This window comes from Meira miltonrushii (genome assembly GCF_003144205.1).
Source record: "Meira miltonrushii strain MCA 3882 unplaced genomic scaffold FA14scaffold_1, whole genome shotgun sequence".
Classification (NCBI taxonomy): domain Eukaryota; kingdom Fungi; phylum Basidiomycota; class Exobasidiomycetes; order Exobasidiales; family Brachybasidiaceae; genus Meira; species Meira miltonrushii.
Genome location: NW_020289943.1, coordinates 1682423 through 1696255, shown reverse-complemented (window position 1 = coordinate 1696255; position 13833 = coordinate 1682423). Strand labels below are relative to the sequence as shown.

The 13833-nt window shown below is 44.5% G+C and overlaps 11 protein-coding genes across 11 annotated transcripts; 6 read left to right on the top strand and 5 right to left on the bottom strand.

The window, feature by feature from the left end:
* Positions 1-160: 160 nt before the first annotated feature.
* On the bottom strand, positions 161-1788 carry FA14DRAFT_159343 (putative VRG4-golgi GDP-mannose transporter). The gene has a single exon (XM_025498168.1). The coding sequence runs from the start codon at positions 1697-1699 to the stop codon at positions 335-337; it is 1365 nt and encodes a 454-aa protein (XP_025357477.1). The 5' UTR covers positions 1700-1788; the 3' UTR covers positions 161-334.
* Positions 1789-2136: 348 nt separating this feature from the next.
* On the top strand, positions 2137-3880 carry FA14DRAFT_10909 (putative dihydrolipoamide acetyltransferase). Its single transcript, XM_025495862.1, has one exon. The coding sequence runs from the start codon at positions 2294-2296 to the stop codon at positions 3788-3790; it is 1497 nt and encodes a 498-aa protein (XP_025357476.1). The 5' UTR covers positions 2137-2293; the 3' UTR covers positions 3791-3880.
* Position 3881: 1 nt separating this feature from the next.
* FA14DRAFT_159341 (putative YMC1-protein of the mitochondrial carrier family) lies at positions 3882-4879 on the bottom strand. Its single transcript, XM_025498167.1, has one exon. It carries the CDS (start codon positions 4812-4814, stop codon positions 3927-3929), a length of 888 nt encoding a protein of 295 aa, XP_025357475.1. The 5' UTR covers positions 4815-4879; the 3' UTR covers positions 3882-3926.
* An 82-nt stretch (positions 4880-4961) lies between these two features.
* On the top strand, positions 4962-5778 carry FA14DRAFT_187300 (uncharacterized protein). Its single transcript, XM_025501589.1, has 2 exons — positions 4962-5216; positions 5300-5778. Exons 1-2 carry the CDS (start codon positions 5088-5090, stop codon positions 5453-5455), a joined length of 285 nt encoding a protein of 94 aa, XP_025357474.1. The 5' UTR covers positions 4962-5087; the 3' UTR covers positions 5456-5778.
* On the bottom strand, positions 5729-7101 carry FA14DRAFT_159340 (glyceraldehyde 3-phosphate dehydrogenase). The gene is made up of 2 exons (XM_025498166.1): positions 6028-7101; positions 5729-5953 (listed from the first exon to the last, which is right to left on the bottom strand). Exons 1-2 carry the CDS (start codon positions 6883-6885, stop codon positions 5795-5797), a joined length of 1017 nt encoding a protein of 338 aa, XP_025357473.1. The 5' UTR covers positions 6886-7101; the 3' UTR covers positions 5729-5794.
* A 450-nt stretch (positions 7102-7551) lies between these two features.
* On the top strand, positions 7552-8289 carry FA14DRAFT_187298 (translation initiation factor 6; the record flags this gene model as incomplete). Its single annotated transcript, XM_025501588.1, has 1 exon — positions 7552-8289. One exon carries the CDS (start codon positions 7552-7554, stop codon positions 8287-8289), a length of 738 nt encoding a protein of 245 aa, XP_025357472.1.
* A 240-nt stretch (positions 8290-8529) lies between these two features.
* Positions 8530-9181, top strand: FA14DRAFT_10714 (uncharacterized protein). Its single transcript, XM_025495797.1, has one exon. It carries the CDS (start codon positions 8589-8591, stop codon positions 8982-8984), a length of 396 nt encoding a protein of 131 aa, XP_025357471.1. The 5' UTR covers positions 8530-8588; the 3' UTR covers positions 8985-9181.
* Positions 9182-9229: 48 nt separating this feature from the next.
* On the bottom strand, positions 9230-10710 carry FA14DRAFT_159339 (mitochondrial carrier). Its single transcript, XM_025498165.1, has one exon. It carries the CDS (start codon positions 10667-10669, stop codon positions 9380-9382), a length of 1290 nt encoding a protein of 429 aa, XP_025357470.1. The 5' UTR covers positions 10670-10710; the 3' UTR covers positions 9230-9379.
* A 482-nt stretch (positions 10711-11192) lies between these two features.
* Positions 11193-12023, top strand: FA14DRAFT_115766 (Prp18-domain-containing protein; the record flags this gene model as incomplete). Its single annotated transcript, XM_025496126.1, has 1 exon — positions 11193-12023. A coding segment is annotated over one exon (831 nt), but the record flags the coding sequence as incomplete, so codon positions are not given.
* Positions 11900-13310, bottom strand: FA14DRAFT_10692 (putative cysteine synthase). Its single transcript, XM_025495790.1, has one exon. It carries the CDS (start codon positions 13214-13216, stop codon positions 12068-12070), a length of 1149 nt encoding a protein of 382 aa, XP_025357468.1. The 5' UTR covers positions 13217-13310; the 3' UTR covers positions 11900-12067.
* An 83-nt stretch (positions 13311-13393) lies between these two features.
* FA14DRAFT_117099 (PHF5-like protein) lies at positions 13394-13780 on the top strand (the record flags this gene model as incomplete). Its single annotated transcript, XM_025496212.1, has 2 exons — positions 13394-13594; positions 13664-13780. The coding sequence occupies 2 exons, from the start codon at positions 13394-13396 to the stop codon at positions 13778-13780; spliced, it is 318 nt and encodes a 105-aa protein (XP_025357467.1).
* Positions 13781-13833: the final 53 nt, after the last annotated feature.

Below are 13833 nucleotides of genomic sequence, written 5' to 3'. Positions count from 1 at the left end.
TCTGCCCGCATGGTTTAATCCTAGCCATAGCGGTTCCTGGTGAGGCCCCAACATCAACACTCGACGATTGTATCGGACTATGGGAATTTCGTTTGTCAGTAACTTATTTTCCCGGTCTGATACCTTGATCTTTGAGTCTTTTTAAAAATCAAGTTTGGTCTTCGAGGACATTCTATGCTATGCATACATGATCAAATTTTTTGAATGCGATATAATTTTTACACCCCGAAACAAATGAAAAAAGGAAAAAGAGGGAAAGTCTAAAATTGTGTGGGAGGGAAAAGATGAAAGACGATCAAGTCTATAGAGATGCTGAGATAGGAGAACGACACTTTTAATCATTGCGATCCTCTTTGCCGTTGAGATGTTGCATGCTAATGTTGGTTTCCTGTCGTCCGTTGCTTGATCCGAAATCAGGAGAGGCTGCTGCCCTCTTTGCTTCTTCAGCTTGTTTATTCTTTGCGTATGCATACACAAGACCAGCAAAGAATCCGACTGCGATTGCAGAGGTTGAGCTGAGCGTGACTGCGTCTCCGAAGAAGACCATTCCACTTAATGCTAGAGGAAGTTTGTTCAATGCTCCAACCATGCTGTAGGTTGTACTGGACGTTGCACGAATACACCAAGCTGTTGTATAGCTGATGAAAACAGCACATGCACCGCTAAAGATGATTGCCGAAAAGAGCGAAGAGCGAGTCTCGACGGGGAAATTGGTTGCAAAGTTTGCAGAGCTCCAATCTTCAACCAACCAAGACATGATGACCAAAACGGGAATTGTGAGGAAATTGTTGTAGAACATCGTATCCCAATCTTTAAACCCTGTGACTTTGATTCTCTTTCGCATGATCAAAACGTAAGCTGCACTGCAAGCACAATTTAGAGCCATCCACAAATATCCGTTGCTCAACATTCCCGCGCCTCCAAGACCTTCAAGAAGTGGCTCTTGTACACCTTGTGCTTGTTCCAAAGCGAGAATACTGTCCTTTTCGGCTTGAAGAGGATCTAGCGCAGGTGTTTTTAAATGTGTGGCAGGGTCAATGTAACCGCCAGCGATCGAATCAGGTGTATGGGGCATGGACTGATTTTGCAAGGCCAACCAGTTGGCGATATCTCCATAAGCTGCGATCAAAGAAGACAGCACCATCAACATGAAGCTGACAAATGTTATCCTTGTCACTTTTCCGCCGAACCAAATCACTTCTCCGTATGCGATTAGAATGATGGTTAGGTTCTTGAAGATTGTGTAAACGGGAATGCTAAGATATTGCAATGCTTTGCTACCAGTCCAAATCACAAAGACCAACAAGGTACTGATGGGCATCCATAGCTTGACGTCTTTAGCGTTTAGTGGTCTGAGTTCGACCAATCCCATAGCTTGTGCGATTACGACCAATAGACATCCTACGGCAGATTGAATTAGGAGTACGATCAAATTCAAACTGAAGTGTGCTTTCAGGACGAACTTATTCACCACTGTCATCATGATTGACGAAGCACAGTATGCCAAAATTGGCGCCAGAGACTGTAGACTTGGTCCATCTGCTTTTGTTGTTGTGTCTTGACGTGTATCATGGGTATGAGAAGGTAATCGCATACCATCATCCTGAGAACCAGATTTGCCGTTCAAAAAGGGAGCGTGAACGGATTCGGAAGCCGGAGCTGGCGATTTGCCATCAGGAGCAAAGAATGATCTCGACATGATGATCAAAAGTGTGGATATCAATCCGAGATCGACGAATCGGTCGAAGAAAGAGAAGAGATTATCACCCAAGAATGTATGATGGTTTGGTAAACGTTTCTTATGCATGCGTTGTTTGAAATCTTTAAATGCATGCCAAGGAACAGTACTGGCCAAGTGCCCTAAATTCTCATGACCCAGGCGCGTCTGACAACAGGAGCCGGCAGGCAGGCATAGATAAAAGAAAGACGCGTTAACAAAGAGGGTGCGGGAAGGTTACTATCAACAGCACGTGTAAGCTGGCTTCCATTACTTACGCCCAATATAAAAGTTTAAGGTTGGGGCGTATAAGCCGTACTTTACGAGCGTAGAATTTTTGCCAGTAACCCAACAAGAATCTGCTTGGATATGCATGCAATTAGGAAATCTTGCAAAGACTGCGCTTGTGCCCCTTGTTAGATAAAGGTACAGATTGATGTTCTTTCTTCTTTTTGATCGATTGTCAAGTATAACATTATCTTCCGAAGTTGCTTCCATTGTTTATTGGTAGTGATACGTTTGCCATCACGATCAGCACCTTTAGGCAGTGATCAAAGTGCTTCATAAAAAGCAATAATGTCTTCTCGATTCGCTTTGGCTAGAGCTGCTGCTCCTCTACGAAACGGTCTTCGTTCATCTCAATTCGGAAGATTAGGTCAACGTTCTTTCCACGTTTCATCTTCACAAAATGCTTTATCTAAATTCCTCATGCCTGCCATGAGTCCTACAATGACAGAAGGTGGAATTGCTACATGGAAAAAGCAACCCGGGGATACATTCTCGGCTGGTGATGTCTTGTTGGAAATTGAAACAGACAAGGCTACAATGGATGTCGAAGCTCAAGATGATGGTATTATGGCCAAGATTGTTGTGGATGCAGGAGCAAAGAATGTTCCAGTCAATTCATTGATTGCCGTCCTTGGAGAAGAAGGTGATGATATCTCTGGTGCAGACGCTCTTGCCAAAGAAGCTGAATCAGAGCCAGCACCTGCCAAAGAAGAAGCGCCTGAAAAGAAGGAAAGTGAACAACCATCAGAACCAAAAGAAGCTTCATCTTCCTCTTCCGCACCCCAAACATCCGCTCCTGAACCATCCACCTCCAGCTCTTCCTCCTCGTCAGACCGTATTTTCGCTAGTCCCTTGGCACGCCGATTGGCTCAAGACAAAGGTATTCCATTGGCACAAATTAAGGGATCTGGACCTAATGGACGTATCGTCAAGGCTGATATCGATAACTACAAACCAAGCCAACAACCAGCAGCCGAAGCACAATCTGCTCCTGCTCCTTCAGCAGGTGGTGCCAAACAAGAACTCGCAACAAGTGCTCCAAAGGCAGTAGAATCATCTGCATCATACACAGACACACCCGTTTCCAACATGCGCAAGGTGATCGCATCAAGACTAACAGAGAGCAAACAACAATTGCCTCACTACTACGTCTCTATTGATGTTGAAATGGACAAGGTCTTGCGTTTACGTCAATTGTTCAACGAGGCTGCGGAACGTTCAGCAGGTGGAGATGCTGCCAAAGCAAAGGAGGCCAAATTGAGTGTAGGAGACTTTATCACCAAGGCTGCAGCAGTTGCCCTCCAACAGGTGCCTGATGTGAATGCTGCTTGGTATGGTGACTTTATCCGTCAATACCACACAGCTGATATTTCTATTGCTGTTGCAACACCAACCGGTCTTATCACACCAATCGTCAAGAATGTTGGTGGAAATGGATTGGCAACAATCAGTGCTACAACAAAATCCTTGGCAGCCCGTGCTCGTCAAGGTAAATTGCAACCAAACGAATACCAAGGTGGATCTTTCACCATTTCCAACATGGGAATGTTTGGAATCACACACTTCACTGCAATTATCAACCCACCTCAAAGTGCCATTTTGGCCATCGGTGGAACAGAGCCAAGATTGGTGATCGATGAGAGTGATGAGAGAGGATTCCGTAAAGCAATGATCATGCAAGCCACTATCAGTGCTGATCATCGTATCGTTGATGGTGCAACTGCAGCTAAATGGATGAAAGCATTCAAAGATGCACTCGAAAACCCAATGATTTTCATGCTGTAAGATAATGAGACTGTGTCCCTCTTTCCACCTCTTTCTTGATATGTAACACAAAGCTAAACAACCCCGTAAAATGAGAAGAAATGGAATATACATTTCATCATTGTCTATCTAGTAATACAAGTCCGTTCTTTTTTTTCTATTCGACAACATACTTATTTAGCTCTCTTGAAGCCATTTCATAAGCGACAAAAGTGGCAGCATTGGCAAAAGGTGCTCTTACGAGAGTTGGAGTGAGACCACGCAAGAAACCCTGCAAGCCAGCCGTTTGCCAGATTGAACGTATGCAATGCAATGTTGAAGGATAAGCACGTTTAGAGGGTATAATTGCGTCTGTTTGCATTCTTGATTTAACCACATCGATCGGATAAGCTGATAGCCATAATGCCACACCTGCAGAAGCACCAAAGAGCATTGCCATCACATTAGAAAGCTCTTCACGTGGTCTTCCGTTCAAAGTTCTTTGTACCAAGTATTCGTATGTGAGGAAATAAATACCTGCTCCATGACCTTCACGAATGATTGTGGCAGTCATTCCGCGAAAGAGACCAGTGATTCCGGATTGAGCGGTTATCTTTCGTGCACAGTCTAATGGACCGGTAAATACACGTTCTTGTTGTGCTTGTAATCGGATACGAATATGCTCGACTGGTCCTGCCACAAAGCTATTTGCGATCCCAGCCAATGCTCCCGAAGTGTACAATTGCCCGTTTGTCAGTCTAGTCCCTTTACCATATCGTTCATCTTGTTTTTGTTGAAAGAGTCTCTTTCCCGCTCCAACTACACCGAATTGAATGGATACACATGCTCCCACACCGAGAAGTGGGGTTAGAGTACCACTATAAAATCCACGAAAGCCATACTTTTTCCAAATTTGTCCTGCACAATCACCTATTCCAGTGTATGTTCCAGGAACGGCGGTTTGTAAACGTACTTTTACAATATCAAACGGTTGACCAACTAAAACTTGCGTTATTCCACCTGCCGTGCCCGATAATACATCACGGCTTGATTTGGAGATCGCCATCAAAAGAAAGGAAAGGGTTTGTGAGATGATGATGATAAGCAATGCGGAATCAAATCAAATCAAAAAAAGAAAAGAAAAGGTTGATGCATGTGCCTAGCTTCTTCTCAAGGCAGATTTGCACTCTTGACTCATGCATACCATACCACACCGTACAGTGCGGGTATTTCGCCGCGACCGGAAAAACCGATATGAGCTAAAAAATGTTACCCCAAAGATCAGCGAGTGTTTAGAGCAGGGTTATCCTTCTCACTCCCATAACGATTGATTGACAACATGGAGACACAGTCTAACACCACAACAAGCAATGCTGAATCTGTTCAACCATCATTTGACGAAGTTGTTGAATTGATCTCAACAGGTCGTGCAGATCAAATTCCCGGCATAAAAGATATACCGTTAAAGGTGAGTAACAACACCAATTCGTTGTGGTGAGCAACGGCTGTCCTGTCGTGCATCTGGTTCTGACGGCTTTCTCCCTTCGACAGATCAATGAGGCAACACCCAGTGCAGCTACAATGTCAAGACCACTCAAACCTTGGGAGCGAGCTGCAGCACAACAGGACACCGCCGATACCACTGCTGCTCCTCAACCCGATCAGAACGTTGCAAACACAAATGCAGACTATGCCTCCCAATCATGACGGGCTAGCTCAAAAGAGAAATATTCACTTCACACTGTATTATATGAATCACATGAATTAAGATTTTCTATTTTTGTACTTCATCGACATAGACCTTCTTGAAATGTATACAGAGGTCAAACATCCTTTCTCGCAGAATACGGGACTTCATCTTTATAGCTTGGCTCTGTGAGAGAGAAGGACGAACAGATGTCAGTCATATTTTGCTTATGGATAGGAGACGCTCAAACAGATTTGAGCAGGACCGCAGGTTCAATGCATTAACATACACACACAACCTGCAGCTTTGGTATGTCTCACATAAATTGCCGCTTCTCAAAAAAGAGCAGAAGAAATCACCTACGCGGAGTCTTTGGTGGACATGAAGCTGATCAAGTCCAAGACACGGTTAGAGTAACCGGTTTCGTTGTCGTACCATGAAACCAATTTGACAAAGTTGGGGTTGAGGGAGATACCGGCCTTGGCATCGAAGATGCTGGAGTAGGTGCTTCCGTTCAACTGCAAAGAGGGAGAGAATTAGGAGGGTTAGCATACTATTCTTACATCAATTTTGTAATCACCCTTCTACTCACATCGCTGGAGACAACTTCGTCTTCAGTGTAACCCAAAACACCCTTGTATTCAGGGGATTCAGAGGCACGCTTAACTTCAGCCTTGATTTCATCGTATGAAGCGCCCTTCTCCAAACGGATTGTCAAATCAACAACGGAAACGTTGGAAACTGGGACACGGAAAGCCATACCGGTCAATTTTCCGTTGAGGGAAGGAATGACCTTACCGACAGCCTTGGCAGCACCTGTGCTGGATGGGATAATGTTATCACCAGCGGTACGGCCTCCACGCCAGTCCTTTGCACTTGGACCATCGACGGTCTTTTGTGTTGCGGTGGTTGCGTGACAGGTTGTCATCAAACCTTCAACGATACCGAATTTGTCGTTGATAACCTTGGCCAAAGGAGCCAAGCAGTTGGTTGTGCAACTGGCGTTTGAGACGACTGGTGCTTTTGGGTCGTAAGCGTCCAAGTTGACACCGACGACGTACATTGGTGCATCAGCAGATGGAGCAGAGATGACGACCTTCTTGGCACCACCCTTCAAGTGAGCAGATGCTTTGTCAGTTGTTGTGAAAACACCAGTGGATTCGACGACGTATTGAACGCCGCTTTGTCCCCATGGAATGGAAGCAGGGTCACGTTCGCCAAAGACTTGGATTGATTTTCCGTTGACGATCAATTTACCACCTTCAGTTTTGACTTCTCCGTCAAAGTTTCCGTGAGTGGAATCGTACTTTAACATGTAAACCATGTAGTCAAGGTCAATGAAAGGGTCATTGATGGCAACGACGTTTACCTTGTCATGCTTGATAGCATTACGGAAGACGATACGACCGATACGGCCGAAACCGTTGATACCAACTGAAGGAGGAGCCATTGTGATGTATGTAAGTAGAGTTAAGAATCAACGTAAGAATTGATTATGATGGTTGTGAAGGTAAGCTTGACAGAAAGGAGGGCGAATCAGAAGTACGCAGCAAACCGGGTGAAGGATTGGGCGTATGCAATGAAGGACTGAAATGGAGGTGTGTGCGTGTGTGCGCGGGCCAATCCACGAGAAGAAAGGCACCCTAGCAGTGTTTGACTTGCATTCAACATTTTTTTCACAGAAGTTGAGGGAAGGTTCATTGCGCTGGGCGCGAACATTACGGCTTTAACTCTTTCCTTTAGCAAGTTTCACCGACAACACGCCCCAAAAAACAATTGGAAAGCAGAGCTTACTTAATCAGGATGATCATGTCAATATGACACTATATAAGATACAAAAGATGGTCATGAAATCTTTTGATGTCTTTGTGAGCCAGTCACCTTGAATAGGTCATCATTCTCTTGCTCATCCAGAAGGTGGAGTCATGCAGTCAAAATCCGATTCTCCGCGGCGCGCTTTTGATGGAGGAGTGAGTGAGTGAGTCAGCACGTGCATTTAGTGGGAATTAAGAATTTCATAAAGATGCATTTCTTCGCATTTAAGACGCTGCTCTGATCAGCCGTTACCATCGTTTTTCCCTCTATTATCAACACTTTATCACCATCCACACTCATCATGGCTGTTCGTGTCGCATTCGAATCATCTTCAGAGATTGGTGTATTTGCTCGATTGACAAATACGTATTGTTTAGTTGCAATTGGTGGAAGTGCAAACTTTTATTCAACTTTTGATGCTGAATTGGGAGATATTGTACCAGTCGTTCATTGCAGTATTGCAGGTACACGTTTGATCGGAAGATTAACAGTAGGAAACAGACATGGATTATTGGTTCCAAGTACTACCACCGATCAAGAATTACAACATTTACGCAATAGTCTGCCCGATTCTGTTGCGATACAGAGAGTGGATGAACGATTGAGTGCGTTGGGAAATGTGATCGCATGCAATGATTACGTTGCGCTCGTTCATCCTGATTTGGACAGGGAAACGGAAGAGATTATTGCAGATGTCCTAAAGGTGGAAGTTTTCAGACAGACGATCGGAGATAACGTCTTGGTTGGATCATATTCCGCATTGACAAACCAAGGCTGTCTCGTTCACCCCAAAACATCATTGCAAGATCAAGATGAATTATCTTCACTATTACAAGTACCTCTCGTTGCAGGAACCGTAAACAGAGGTAGTGAATTGATTGGTGCAGGGCTATTGGTCAACGATTGGGCTGCATTCACAGGTGTAGACAGTACCGCAACCGAATTATCCGTCGTTGAAGCAGCATTCAAGATCAGTCAAAGTGGTGCATCAGGAGTTGTGGACGAATTGCGTGATGCATTGGTGGACACTTATGCATGAGCATGTCTTCTTTAGATACGGTCGTAAACTGTAACATTTGTACAATAAGCAACAATATCCATTACACCTACCATACAGTGTGAATTAGCAGTTGCTAGAAGCAACTCATTTGATCGGTAGCGAGAGCTTCCTCTCACGTTTTCAGGAAGGATAGAAACCTGCCGCTGACGAGTGCGGCATCCTACTATCCGAGATGACAGCATGATCTGAGCGCGTTTTGCAGACTTCTTCCTGACGTCTTAGCAAACAACTTCCTTACCACCATCACCTTGCTATCCAACGGTAGAATACCTGCAGCCATGTCTTCGGCTTCCATTTCGAGCAAACCGTTGTTGAAAAGGCCATTAGATCTTTTCTACATTACCTATTTCACCTTCAACGTCATCACATTCCTGTTCATCGATGGTCAAAACTTTTATCCATCTGAATTGGTTCCTGAAGCACTGAAACGAGTCGTTCAAGACTATCTCAAAGATTCCGGTGATCCGTTCGTTTTGGCTTTACGTGCACATGATCGACAGTACATCTGGTTCGCTACAAGTATGTGGTCTTCACTTGTGTTTCAGAATCCTGTTTACCTTTTGAGTATTTGGGGTTTGTTGAAAGATGAAAAACGTATTTACCCAATCATGGCTTCTTATGGTATGCTTGGTGAGTTTGCAGTATCCCAGGAGTATTCTGACTGGATTCACTGACTCACTCTGTTCTTTTTGACATAGCCGGTATCACTACCCTGCAATGCTTGACTTCCGTCATTTGGGGCGCTGATGGTGACAAATTAAGTGCAAGTCAAGCTTCGTACCTTTTGAAAGCATACGTGCCTTTTATAATTATTCCGTTCGTCATGTTCATCGATACGACCGTACGATCTTGGCAGCTGATCGAAGTTGCCATCGCTGGACAAAAGCAAGCTGCAAAAAAGAAGCTTTGAAGAACTCTCGATGAAGAGTGGTTGTATTGGTTCTATAATTTGTATTGTACATGGGCATACATGAAGCGGTGGCATTGGCATGCAAAGTATTAGACGAGTGCAAATAAGAGGAGTGGTCCAGGTGTGAATTATAGTACAAAGAAGATCGTTTACTGCCGCTTATTTCTTGCTAAGATTTAACATCGTCTCATAAACGACAAACATGATGGCAGCATTTGGAACAACACGCAAAAGATGTGCGCTCAATCCACCATACATGGATACCACACCTTCTTCCTTTAGAACAATTCGAAGTGTTTGTACGAGACCGGTATACTTTCTTGGCTGTCCTGGTGGAGGCTCTTGACGTAGTCTAGTTCGAATCACTTCATGTGGATATGTGATCAAACTTGCAACGAGCTTTGCCGTTCCTGCAGCACCGACGGTGTTCATCCACTTTTGTGCTCTGCTTGGCTCGTCTGGGGAGCGGAAGAAGCCACTTTGCTGTATCGAATCTGTCTTTGGTGCAGACATTCGCTTAAGTCGTTCGTATAAAACCCATTGAATTGTTCCTTCTGCCACACCCAAATAGCTTGCACTCATTCCTTTGTACAAGCCATTTATTCCTTCTGTGCGGATGATTTGCATCGTCATCCCGAATGAGTTGATTCCTGGTCTAGGTGGCGGCAGCTGTGACTGGAAGAAGGATCTGGTATTTGTGAATGGTGTTGAGATTCCTCTACTAGGCAGAGAACGAGTAGAAGATATTCTCGTAGACCAATGACCGGATCCTTTTGTAGTCTTCTTTTGATCCGCATTCATTGAAGCTGAAGAAGTACTGAACGACCTTGATGAAGCACTTGCTGCTTGCAGAGTAGGCTGAACGCTACGTACACTTCGCTTTCGTGCTTCTTCGTCTGCTTTTTGTGCTTGATTGTGCTGCAATTGCAATCGTGTCTTTACTACCCAAATCGGATTCGTAGTAGTTGCAGTCACGATACCTGCCAAAGCGGCGGCACATAGATGGACACTTGAGGATTCATGTCCACCATTGAAATGATCGGCTATCCATACTTTTCCATTACCGTATGTGTAGAAGTTGATCGATCTTGCTGGTATCACACCTACAAGAGTTGGTCCTAGACCCCGAAATAGAGCTCTCGGGCCTTCTCGAGTGGAGATTTGTTTTAGAAGTTGACCTGTTTCCACGAAATGATATCCGAGCTTTTTCATTGTGTTGAATGCATTTCGTATTATTCCTTTAGCTTGGTGACTATGGACCTTGCCGCTCTCTTTCTTCCAACGATCGACGTACATATCCGATTGCAATCGAGTCTTGACAACATCCAAAGGTGAAGTAACAATTGCTCCACACATACCACCTATGCCTCCTGCCACAAAATGTATCCATCCTTTTGGCTTAGATGGAGCAAGTGCTACTTCATCTTTACCGCCTATCGTTTTTGCCATGTTGGCCTTTTGTGTTTATTTGTTCAACATAGATGATGGTCTTGATGGCACGTTGAGCCTTTATGACAAATGCATAAAATCCGCTTATGCAAAGAAAATGCATCAAAATTCTCATCAGCGCCAAAAAATTTCCAAAAAAATTAATTTACTCAAAGGCAAAAATAAGCTTAAATGGCCCATGCATGAAGTATACTTGACTTTACTTTGTTTGTCCTTCTTACCACCACAATGAACAATGACAATATAGCACAACATGGACGCTATCAAGGCTGAAATTGCAGCTAGAAAGAAACGAAAGCTCGAAGGCCAACCAGAAGAAGGGACATCAAAGCAAGTAAGCCATAATGCACCACACAAGTATGTTCGAAGGGGTGAAAGTAGCGAAGAGGGTCGGACAAGTTCCCCTCTAGATGCGGGCAAGAGGGAAGAATCTGAGGGTACTGCTTCAAAAGATGCAATCCAAAAGCATCAGCAGATAGCAAACGGGACATCACCTGCTCCACCAACCTCTGACGAAAAGGAAGAAAGGTTCAATATCTCCAATGAAGAAGCTATTCGTCGATTACGGCAAAAAGGGGAGCCAATCCGATTGTTTGGAGAGAGTGACAAAGAACGAAGACTTCGACTGCGGTCCTTGGAGTTGATTGAGCAAAGAGGTGAGAAGATGGGTCAGAATGATTTCATGAAAGCTTTGCGTGGCGCGGAATCTTCGGCAATCTCGAGCGATCTTCTTGGTCAACGCGGTTCCACTTCATCACCAAAGCCGACTTCTGAAGACGTTAAGGAGGGGTCTTCTACACACAAGGAAGGCGAAGAACAGCGGGAAGGAGTTGGCATGAACAGCGTGTTAGATTTGAATCTAATCAAGAAAGACATCAATAAGGTATACCCGATCATCTATTACACACTCAAAGGACTTATGCGGGATTGGGAAACATCGTTGGCGGAAAGGCCAATAGAGATCCGACAAAGCTCGCAAGGAAAGCTGGTGGCTGCAACTCAAGTACAGACAGCAGACTACATGAAACCGTTACTCAAACAGCTTCGTCATCGGAGTGTGAAGCCTGATGTATTGGCACGTTTGGCAGAGATTGTTCACTTTGTGCAAAAGCGAGAATATCGAAACGCAAACGATTCATACCTTCAACTGTCAATTGGAAATGCACCTTGGCCGATCGGTGTAACAATGGTTGGTATCCATGAACGTTCGGGTAGAGAAAAGATCTTCAGCTCAAATGTGGCACATGTCCTAAACGATGAGGTCAGCCGAAAGTACATTCAAAGTCTCAAGAGACTCATGACATTCGCCCAATCACGTTACCCACCTAAAGATGTCTCAATGCTGATGGGATGAGAGAAAGCATTCCGATTTTATTCACTGTACTATATCACATGCTCTTATTCCAATACAATGTACTTTTGCAAATGCTCGGGGATGGCAGTGTCGAGACCTTTGGATTGTAGCCACTTACGGCTGAATAGGCGGTCTTGATAACGGTAAGCACCATCACACAAGATTGTCACAATGTTGGAACCCTTACCGAGTCCTTGTGCCATCTTGTAAGCCGCTACGACATTGAGAGCTGAACTGGCACCGAGATAGATTCCTTCTTCGTCCAAGCAGCGATAGACCATCTCGATCGTTTCCTCATCTGGGACATGTACACTTCCGTCCAATTTGCCGATATCATCCTTCATGTTGTCGGTAACACGGCCTTGTCCAATACCTTCGGTGATACTGCCTCCTTGACGGTCCATGAGCTTGCCGCCTGATTGAATGTAGGAATGCAAAACACTTCCCGGTGGGTCTGCTAGCCAACACTTGACCCTTCCGCCAGACTTTTCCTTCAAGAATGACGTTACACCGGCTAATGTACCTCCAGTTCCGGTAGCACAGATGAAACCGTCCAAGTTCTTGCCTTCGTCTGTTTGTTCCCAAATTTCTGGTCCTGTTGTTTCGATGTGGGCTCTTCTGTTGGCTGTGTTGTCAAATTGATTTGTCCAGACGGCGTTATCCAATCGATCAGCATGTCTTTTGGCTTGATGGTTGTAATTCTCTGGATTATCGAAAGCAACAGCTGGAACGGGATACACTTCAGCACCAAGCAGGCGCAGCAGGTCGATCTTGTTTTGCGATTGCGTGTTAGGCATATAGATAACGCACTTGTATCCTTTTGATCTTGCCACATGAGCAAGACCGATACCAGTGTTACCTGCTGTGCCTTCTACGATTGTACCTCCAGGTTTGATAAGACCTTTCTCTTCTGCATCTTTTACGACGAAAAGAGCAGCACGATCCTTCACACTACCTCCAGGTTCCATGAATTCCGCCTTTCCCATAATGTTGCATCCTGTCTCTTCTGATAATCGATTTAAACGAATCAATGGTGTATTACCAATCGCTCCAACGAATCCGTCAACGGCCTTCATATGTGCAGCTGCAACGGAGGGTAAGTTGTGTAATGTACGGGTAGCAATACGTGATTGTGTGCTCAAAGATCCCAAATTTGCCAAAGATCTTTGTGAAGATCTTGCAAATAAAGACATTATCCCAAGTATGTGATGGTGAGAAGGGAAGAAGATTTCGGAGTTTAGCGCTCTAACTGCGTTAGTGCCGCTTTTTAATTTTCAAGCGTGTACTCATAGTGGAGACAAACTTCTCACCTGCAAACTACCATCTTTCACACACGGCTCTGTTGATCGCAACGGTACCATCGGACACCAATGTCCAAGCATCATCCGGATCTCGTCCTCTGTCGCAAGCTTCCCGGCATAGCAATCGGACGTCTTTGCGAAAAATGCGACGGTAAATGCCCTTTATGTGATTCACACGTACGACCTGCTGCGATCGTAAGAATATGCGAAGAATGCAACTTTGGATCGTATGGAGGAAGATGTATAGTTTGTGGTAATCCAGGCATCTCGGTGAGTAAGAATAAGGGTGCTTTATCGGAATGGTTGCTAACTTTTTCCCGCTTTTGCCACTTTTCTCAGGACGCTTATTACTGCGCTGAATGCACCACACTCGAAAAGGATCGTGATGGATGTCCAAAAGTTGTCAATTTAGGCACCAGTCGAACAGATTTGTATTATTTACGAAAAAAGAATTGAATGAAACAGAAAAAAAGTGTATTTTTATCATCATCACCTTTGCACGAGAATCT

Bases quoted from the DNA above. Each gene is read 5' to 3' on its own strand.
- FA14DRAFT_159343 (XM_025498168.1), bottom strand. From the start codon at position 1,699: ATGTCGAGATCATTCTTTGCTCCTGATGGCAAATCGCCAGCTCCGGCT.
- FA14DRAFT_10909 (XM_025495862.1), top strand. From the start codon at position 2,294: ATGTCTTCTCGATTCGCTTTGGCTAGAGCTGCTGCTCCTCTACGAAAC.
- FA14DRAFT_159341 (XM_025498167.1), bottom strand. From the start codon at position 4,814: ATGGCGATCTCCAAATCAAGCCGTGATGTATTATCGGGCACGGCAGGT.
- FA14DRAFT_187300 (XM_025501589.1), top strand. From the start codon at position 5,088: ATGGAGACACAGTCTAACACCACAACAAGCAATGCTGAATCTGTTCAA. The intron at 5,217-5,299 runs GTGAGTAACAAC...TCCCTTCGACAG, and splicing joins TAAAAGATATACCGTTAAAG to ATCAATGAGGCAACACCCAG.
- FA14DRAFT_159340 (XM_025498166.1), bottom strand. From the start codon at position 6,885: ATGGCTCCTCCTTCAGTTGGTATCAACGGTTTCGGCCGTATCGGTCGT. The intron at 5,954-6,027 runs GTGAGTAGAAGG...CCCTCTTTGCAG, and splicing joins ACGAAGTTGTCTCCAGCGAT to TTGAACGGAAGCACCTACTC.
- FA14DRAFT_10714 (XM_025495797.1), top strand. From the start codon at position 8,589: ATGTCTTCGGCTTCCATTTCGAGCAAACCGTTGTTGAAAAGGCCATTA.
- FA14DRAFT_159339 (XM_025498165.1), bottom strand. From the start codon at position 10,669: ATGGCAAAAACGATAGGCGGTAAAGATGAAGTAGCACTTGCTCCATCT.
- FA14DRAFT_10692 (XM_025495790.1), bottom strand. From the start codon at position 13,216: ATGTCTTTATTTGCAAGATCTTCACAAAGATCTTTGGCAAATTTGGGA.